The following is an 8,299-nucleotide window of genomic DNA, read 5'->3' as shown; positions in this document are numbered from 1 at the left end:
CCCGGGGTGCCTCACCTTGGAGGGTCCTAGGACCTTCTGAGGCTCAGGGGCTCCGACCAGGGCCGTAGCACCCCCTCCACCTGCGACAGCCTCCCCAGCAGGAGGAGGACGTGGGATTCGTCCCGGCAGCCCCCGCACAGCACGCTCCCCCTCTGCTCACCGGAGAGCCTGGCGTGAGGCGGGGGGGGGGCCCAGAGCTGTGAGCTGTGAGCTGTGCTGGGACGTGAGGATGAAACGGCAACATCCAGAGCGGGGGCGGGGGCGCTTTCCCACAACCAGGGCCGCTTGGTCACCGTGTCCTGTGCAATGTGGCGGCCCCGCCCCGAGCCTGAAGCCACCGGGGGACCTTGGTGCATAAACTCCGTCTCCCACAGCCAACGGCACGAAGTGCGAGGGTCCCCGCGCGCAGTTCTGCTCGGGTGCCTCCGACGCCACACGTGCTGCGAAGACCGCAGGCCCCAGGCCGTGGCGCAGCTGACCCCGCACGGCCTCCTGCACACACCCCGCACCGCAGGGCTATCCCCGGTAGTTCCGGCGACCAGAAGCTGGATGCAGTCTAAATACGCAGCACCCTGGCAGACGTGTGTGACAACATGCCAACACCATAAAGCCTTTCAGGAGCACTTAGAACGCCAGTCACGGTCCGGCAACGAACAGCAGCCACATGCTGCAGCCCTGAAAACGTCGCACTCGATTCAGAGACTGGAAGAAGGTGGGGGAGAGGGTGCCAGGGCTGGCAGGGGGGGATGGGGACTGGAGTTACCGGGGACACAGCTCGTTTGGGGCGAAGAAACCATGTGCAAGTGGATGCGGCGATGGCCACAGCACTCTGAACACGTTTAATGCCGCTGAAACGAACATTTAAAAGTGGGTAAAATAAAGTCCTGGCTGGTGGGGCTCAGGGGACAGAGCGCCGCCTGCGAACCCAAGGGTCCCCTGTCCCATTCCCCGTCAGGGCACAGGCCTGGTCCCCAGCAGGGGGCGTGCCAGAGGCAGCCACATGTGGATGTTTCTCTCCCTCTCCCCCTCCCTTCCGCTCTAAAAATAAATTTTTAAAAAATGGGTAAATGGTCGATTTTACGCTATACATATTCTACCAAGATAAAAAAGAGTTCTAGTCAAACAGGAGAAGCAGGTGCACAGTGTGACAGACTCAGACAGATCAGCAGCGTACTCTGCAGGAGGGTGGACACAGAACCCCTTTTCTGTAAAAAGAAAACTGAACTCCACACCCCTCACACCTGTGCATGTGAGCGTGTGCGCAGGCGTGAACACAGAAAAGCCCCCAGAGAGCCGCACACCTGTTACCAGAGTGGCCCTGGGTGTGCAGGGGCGACCGGCTTTAAGGACTCCTGTCCTGTGTGAATGTTGTCACCCACAGCAACGAAAGTCTGAAGAACCGGCGGGACATTCGCCCGAGGGTCAACGCGGGCCGGGCCGTGACTGAGCCTGCGCGGCCATCGGCCTGGCTCTCCAGAGGGCCGCCAGCCGAGCCTCCCGAGCCGCTTTCGCCGGCTCTCAGCTACGCGCAGCCCAGCTGGGGACGAGCTCTGCCTGAACGTGATGTGCTGCACAGAGACACCCTGGCCCTGAAACATCCTTCAGTTCCTGACGTCAAGTAAAAGCTGAAACGAGCGTCGGGCTGGCGAGCGGCCGTTCTGAGCAGAGGCGGCGCAGGCTGGGGCGCGGCCCAGCAGGAAGCACACAGCACCGCACTGCCCTTGAAAACAGAGGGTTTATTGGCCCCTGAGACTGTCTCCTCTTCCGTGGAGCTCGCGGCCTCGGCAGCAGCTGTCACTGGTCTTTGAAGTTGGCCTTTCTCTTCTCCACAAACGCGGTCATCCCTTCTCTCCGGTCTTCCTGGTGGGAAAGGGACAAAGCAGGGCTGGGCGGCTGCACGTGACACGTCCCAGCGGGTCCGGGGCGGGGCAGTGGGGACGGGGACCAGGACGGCTTTGCGGCGAGGCCGCCTGGAGCCCTGGCAGTGGCCTGGGCTCCCTGACCAGCGGGGCGGGGCGGGGCGGGGCGGGCACGGCACCCTCGCCTGTTCTCCCCGCCCCCGCGACGTTCACTCAGGAGCCACAGCCGCGCGTGTCCGATGCGCTCCCACCCACAGAGACCCGCAGACGCAGGCGCCTGCGTCCCGCAGGGGAGCGGTCCCGCAGGGGAGCGGCGCCTGGATTCAGCAGCGCCCAGGGCGTCGCGAGGCAGGGGCCCAGGCTGTCTCTGTCTCCTTTCCTGAGTGTACACGTGTGTGCACACTCATCTTCAATTCCTCAAGAGCCAAAGTCACTTTTTGTCTTTATTTTATAGAACGCCTAGACCTCACCTCCTTTGAATGACCACTGTACGAACGGTTTATGTAAAGGCGCTGGCGGAAACCCTAGGCAACATGGCTGCACGCCCTGTTCCCAGCGACCGAGTGACAGGGAACGACAGGCAAACAGACTGCGCTTTAGGGCCAACTCAGACGACCTGTCCCGACAGGGAAGGCCCGGCCCCGTCTGTCCTCTGGAGCTGCCCCCCCCCCCCCGGGGCCCCCGGCCGGCCAGGGGCGCTGCCCGAAGGGGAGTGGGTTTGGTGGTAAGAACACCGGCTGGGAAGCTCCCGGCAGCTCCCGCGGCTGCTCCCTGTGGGATTCTCTACGTGAATGTGTTTACTCACGGTAGCAAAAGTTGAATAAAAGAGTTTCTTCTCCAACTTATTTCCCTCTGTCAACGTCATTTCAAAAGCTGAAAAGGAAACCCTGATGTTATGAACTGAGACGCTGGACCAGGGAGCCCTTTCCTGTGGGGACAGGAAACGGCCTCAGAGCCCCAAGCACCTGCACAAAGGTCGCCTGGGAAGGCCCCACCCCCAGCTCAGTCCGGGGGTGGGGGGAGGTGGGGGTGGGGGGAAACCGTGTGAAAGGCGGAATGCGAACTCTGCGCAGTCGCAGAGGATCGGAGGCTGCCCGTAAAGTGCACTGTAAAAGTATTAAAAAACCGTAACAGCCCTGGCGGATGGGGCTCCGTGGATCGAGCACCGGCCTGCGAACCAAAGGGTCGCCGTTGGATTCCCAGGCAGGACACAGGCCTGGGCTGCAGGCCAGGCCCCCCGTAGGGGGTGCGCGAGAGGCAACCACACACTGATGTCTCTGTCTTTGTCCTTCTCGTCCTCTCTAAAAATGTTTAAAAAACAGTAAAAGTAAAAGCAATGACGACGGATAAAAAGCAGCGCTGCGGTGGCGCTGGGCCGTCTTTCTCTGGCAGCCGCACCGGGAGCCGCATGTCCTCGGGGAGGGAGAGCAGGGGCCAGGGCCAGGCCTCACCGACGCCCAGCAGCCGCGCATGCTCTGCGCGGCCCCGTCCGGACGCCTCCCAAGTGCCATTTCACCCGCCCCAGGCCGGCAGGAGCCCCGAGGAGGCCACTTTGCCGCGGATGGATACCCTAAAGGGCACACGCCTGCCCAGGGCTCCCGTCTTCTCAACGGGCAACGCGGAGCCAATGGACGACCCTCCCCCAGGGCTGAGTAAACGGCCACGTGGCGACTGGGAATCCTGGGCATCCTGGGACGGAGCCGCCGCGCCGGCGGCGAGGACGGAGAGCAGGGCGGCAGCCAGCACGTGGCCTCTGCCCGGCTCCCACGGTCCGGCGCGCCTGCGCCCCTTGCGCCACGCCGCCGGTTCCGTGCGCAGGCCCCACCCAGCCGAGGGGAGTCTCTTCACCCAGGCCCCGGAGGGGAACTCGGTTTCTCAGGAGCCGACTTGTTTCAAGTCAGGGACCGGCTGGGCCTTGTGTCTGCGCGCCAGGGCCTGACGGTCCCCCAGGATGACATACCCTCGGTCCTGGCACCAACGGGAAGGCCGATCATTTCAACAGAATTCGTGAGCGAGCAACTAGAATCTGGAGCTCTACAAAGAGCCAGGTTAGAAATACTGAGAACCCCAACCAGCTCTGCCCAGGATGGTGCCTAATGCAGAGCCCAAGGCCCGGCCCACCGGGCCCGGCAGCTCCCCCCGCCCCCGGCACAGCCGTACCTGCGTTCACGGACTCTTTGGCCATCATTGCCACAATTTTAGAGTTGCTGGCTATTTTTTCTGCGCACCGGATGGCTTCTTCGACCAGCTTCTCAACAGGAAAAACTTTGCTTACGAGACCTGGACACGAAACCGCGAACACAAGGACACGGCACTGGTTACGCTTCCCTCTGCGTGACGCTGACCGGTGGAGAGCAGAGGACTTCCCGGGTGTTAACGAGGGGCTGAGGCAACGTGTCCCCAAGGCGGGGTGGTGCGTGCCACGGCCACTCGCCTCGGACAGAGGCAGGTCACCGAGCGGTGGGGACAGCCTGCGCCTGCCGGGCCTGAGACCCCAACCCCCAGTGCGTGGGAAATGACACGGTTTACCATCGTTCTGTGACCTGTGTGTTTCGGCTGCTCCTTTTACATGTGGGATGTCAGCAAAGGTGGCAGTCCCCTGGGGTGTCAGGACCCCCAAAAGAACTGTGCTGACTGCCTGCAGCAGCACTGGAGGCAGGAGGCGACCCTTCCCCCTCCCCACTCCCTGCAAGGGGCTCCTCAGGGCAGCCCTGGCCGTACCTGCTGCCTTGGCTTCCTGGGCTGAGATCCGGTCACCAGTGAGGACCATCTCCATGGCCAGAGACTTCCCAACAGCGCGGGTCAGCCTCTGGGTGCCCCCTGCACCTGCGGGGGCAGGAGGCTGCGGTCACAGCCGGCTCTGTGGCCAGTGGGGGCCACGAAGCCGACGCCCCACTGGCAAGCTCTGAAGGGCCGATGGTGGGCCTCTTGGGTGGGGCGAAGCGGCCTCCATCCCCCCCGCCGTGCTCCGCCCCCCCACCTGGCACCTCCGTCCCCCACATCAGCGCCTCTCCTACGGGAATCAGAATCTAGGCAGATGCATGGAGCTTGCTGCTTCCAGCCTCAGACTCGGCGCGGGCAGGGGGTGGTGCCCCTCTGATCCAACCTGCTTCTCTCTGAGGGCAGGGCCCGGCCTCCTGGGACCCTCTGAGTGTGCCCTTCTGCCCCTGCACTCTGCCGGCCCACGGCGCTCCCCGCAGCTGGAACGGGGGCGGTCTGCCCAGCCACCTGCCCTACGGGACCCCGGGCACAAGGGGACCACCGAGGGTGACACCCACAATGCAGCGGACGCAGGCGCTGCCTCGCTGAAGCGCAGTCTGACCTTGGGCGCCGGGGTAGGACGAGCCCAGGGGTTGGCAGCACCTGGGTGGGGCTGCCCTGGCCTGCAGCCCTCGGAACCGTTCCCCTGCCGCCCCTCCCGGCACAGGAGGCGCCCTGGGCTCAGAGGCCTTGTGGGGGCGTGAACCCGGAACCCTGCCCAGCCGACCCCAGGGCCGAGGTCACACTGCTCGCCCACTGCTGCTGTTGGCCTCCCCGCGTGGGAGTCGGATTTCCTGCCCTGCTAGGCTTGGGGGAGGCCATCGGCCTGCTCTGGTCACTGGAACACGAGCAGATGTGACACGTGTCACCTCTGGGCACAAGGTCTCAGGGCTGGCCCTTGGTCACCCTGTTCCAAGCTTGTAACCTACATGGACTCTAAGCAAGTGTGTGGTCAGCCCTTCCTACCAACACCTGACCTGGGATCTGGCCGTCACCCAGAGCTCCGCGACCTCCCTGGCCATCTCTGAGTGTGTTGTGACCACTCATGCCGAGTGTGCTGGAGGCAGAAGCAGCACTGCCTGCCCAGCGCTGCCCTGAAAACCCCGCCGCCTCTCGTCACATGGAAAGGCCCTCCGCCCCTGAGAGGCGGGCAGACTCCGGGGAAGGACCTGAGCAGCGTGTGCCAGAGACGCCACCTCTCTTCACCTGGGATGGTTCCCAGTAGGATTTCCGGCTGGCCAAACTGGGCTTTCTCTCCGGCGTAAATGATGTCACACATCATAGCAAGTTCACAGCCGCCACCAAGCTGCAAAACATGAGGCGTCATCAGGGGAACCCACGCTGACATCGCTCTATTTGCTTGAGTAGTCTAGTAAAATGAAACACGGCGGGGGGCACAGCAAAGGCCGCCACGGTGGTGCAGTCCGTTACGCGTTCCCATGAGCGACCCACAAGTGGCTAACGCTGCCTGACCTTCCTGCAAAGGGCCAGAGAGCAACCCTTCTCGCTTCACCGGTCCTTAGGTCTCTACTGCAGAACCTGAGCAGACCAGCTGGCAGGGCTGCTCCCGTCAGCGTTCCTTGCTGGCCCTGGCTCACCCCACGGGGGCTTTGTTAAGGAGTCACAAGCTGAAACGTGACTTCTCCGCAGGCCCTGCCGGCCCCGCACCTCTGAGCAGCCTGCACACCTGCAAGAGACCCCGAAGCACCACAGAGGACATGGAGCTTCAGCGGCAGCTCAAGAGGCTCAAGGTGCGGCTCACGTCGCAGAGTCGATTAAGCTGCACAAAAGCAAACAAGTGTGCCCTTCACATAGGCGAGCGCGGATCGCTCCGGGGGTCACGGGGCTCCTCGTGGTCACAGGGTGGGGGGTGGTCCAGTGACAACACGGGGGCCAAACACCTCCTCTCCTCACAGTCCTTGGCTCTTCAGCGTCGAGTGGGAAGGGGCCGAGAGCCGGCCTGGGAACTCCACGGAGGCCTTCCCAAAGCGACACCAGTTGTGCGTCGCGCCGATAGGTGCGGTCCCGAAGGGGTCGGAGAGGGAGGCACGGGCCGACTCACCGCGTAGCCATTGACAGCGGCTATGATTGGCTTCTTGACCTGGGAGACTCGGTCCCAGTGGCTCAGGAACCTGCTGGAGTAACAGCCCTGGAAGGTTTGGTTCTGCATCTCCTTGATGTCGGCTCCAGCTGGTGGGAACAAGGCCCCATTACCATGGCGCAGAGACCCCCATGGGCAGCTCCTGCGCACAGCTGGATGTGGCAATATGCTGTGACCCGTGTTCACAGAGGTGCCATGGAGGGACCACGGGGCAAGAGGAGGCCCCGAGGGGGACTCAGAGAAGGCGGGACTTCTCCATTAGTGACTCGAGCCCTCTGCGCACAGCACCGGTGGGTGCAGGGCCTGGGCCGCTGGGAGGGTGCTCCCTCTGCTGGCAGGGCAGCCCATCCGGGCAGTTCCCCAGCCCTTCCCACGCCCCAAGTACATGAACCCCAAGTTGTACGAGCTTTTCTGCCACCACCTCACAGGGGTAAGTCTGCCTGCAGCGCCACACACGACGGATGTGGCCCCGGCCAGACCTGGGAGACCTGCGGCCACGCTGCCCACCACACCTGCGAACGCCTTGTCCCCGCCCGTGAGGACGATGGCCCCCACGGCCGTGTCCTCCTCGAAGGCCTCCAGCGCCCGGTTCAGCTCCGTGATAAGCCCGTTGCAGAGTGCGTTGAGTGCTTTGGGCCGGTTCAGTTGGATCAGCCCCACGTTGCAGTTCTTCCCCTTCTTTTCTGCGATGATGTACTCAAAGTGAGCCGCTGGGGCAAGACAAGAAAAGATTTTCTTATTCGTTTCGGCACCAAACTATAGGGGGACGTATCTCCGTCAGTGGACAGAGTGACCCTGACCAGTCCCCAGCGGCGGCAGCACGCGCCTGTTCATATGGGGGGCCTTTGCCTCCCTCTCTGGGGCTCCGGGCCGGCGAGGGCGTGCTGCGGAGCACCTGGACTAACATGTCAAGTGCTTGGGGGCTGCTTGCCGGTCACGAGGCCCGCGCGCGACTGCTGGTCGCACAGCAGAGTGCAGATGCGGGGGGTCAAAGAGAGCTTGGGGTCAAACCGACACGACTTGGTACTTGGATCGTGAACCCGGGACAGGGGTTAGGGAGGAGGGCTGGGCAGGGCTCGACGACGCTGCAGGTGGGCGGGGAAGGGCGCGGGCTGGCAGGACCCGACGACGACCACCACTACTTCCAGGGGCAACATCTGCGAGGCGCAGCCCCCACCGAGTCCCCCGGGCTCGGCAAGCGCGGTGCTGCGGCGGCCTCACCCGCACTCACCCGAGGCGAAGGGGCGCCGCGCCGCGCAGCCGACTGTGGGGAGCAGCGGGCCGCAGGCCCGAGACAGCAGGACGAACCGGGCGGCCATGGTGCTCGGGGACGATTGGCCCCGCCCGTCGCCCGCCGCCCGCGAAGCCTTACTCGCTGCGCGCGGCACGGCCCTCCCCGCTCGCAGGCAGGCTTCACGAGACCGCGCGCGCGTACGCACGCATCGCGAGATCAGGCGGAAGGCGGAAGGGGCGTGGCGAGACCGGGCCGGGCCCCGAGCCGGAGGGCCAGGGCACGGGGGCGGAAGGTGGGTTGGGAGTGTCAGACCCCCGCCCCAGGGAGCGGCTGCCGGCTGACGCC

At 64.3% G+C, this 8,299-nt stretch overlaps 1 protein-coding gene across 1 annotated transcript; it reads right to left on the bottom strand.

Annotated features, from left to right (window-relative positions):
* Positions 1-1,716: 1,716 nt before the first annotated feature.
* On the bottom strand, positions 1,717-8,071 carry ECHS1 (enoyl-CoA hydratase, short chain 1). The gene is made up of 8 exons (XM_054584804.1): positions 7,952-8,071; positions 7,233-7,430; positions 6,682-6,809; positions 5,826-5,925; positions 4,581-4,685; positions 4,020-4,139; positions 2,665-2,732; positions 1,717-1,860 (listed from the first exon to the last, which is right to left on the bottom strand). Exons 1-8 carry the CDS (start codon positions 8,037-8,039, stop codon positions 1,795-1,797), a joined length of 873 nt encoding a protein of 290 aa, XP_054440779.1. The 5' UTR covers positions 8,040-8,071; the 3' UTR covers positions 1,717-1,794.
* Positions 8,072-8,299: the final 228 nt, after the last annotated feature.

The sequence above is a fragment of the Pteronotus mesoamericanus genome, unplaced genomic scaffold, assembly GCF_021234165.1.
Source record: "Pteronotus mesoamericanus isolate MK-2021 breed Mesoamerican mustached bat unplaced genomic scaffold, CSHL_Meso_final contig_1201, whole genome shotgun sequence".
Classification (NCBI taxonomy): Eukaryota; Metazoa; Chordata; class Mammalia; order Chiroptera; family Mormoopidae; genus Pteronotus; species Pteronotus mesoamericanus.
Note: the sequence above shows the minus strand (reverse complement) of the source record. Positions and strands in the feature narration are given on the sequence as shown.

What these genes read in the sequence shown, in the direction of transcription:
- ECHS1 (XM_054584804.1), bottom strand. Translation starts at nt 8,039, where the DNA reads ATGGCCGCCCGGTTCGTCCTGCTGTCTCGGGCCTGCGGCCCGCTGCTC. An exon ending in CCTACTGGGAACCATCCCAG is followed by an intron (nt 4,686 to 5,825) that starts GTGAAGAGAGGT and finishes CTGCCCCCGCAG; the next exon opens with GTGCAGGGGGCACCCAGAGG. An exon ending in TTTATTCAACTTTTGCTACC is followed by an intron (nt 1,861 to 2,664) that starts GTGAGTAAACAC and finishes CTTTCCCACCAG; the next exon opens with GAAGACCGGAGAGAAGGGAT.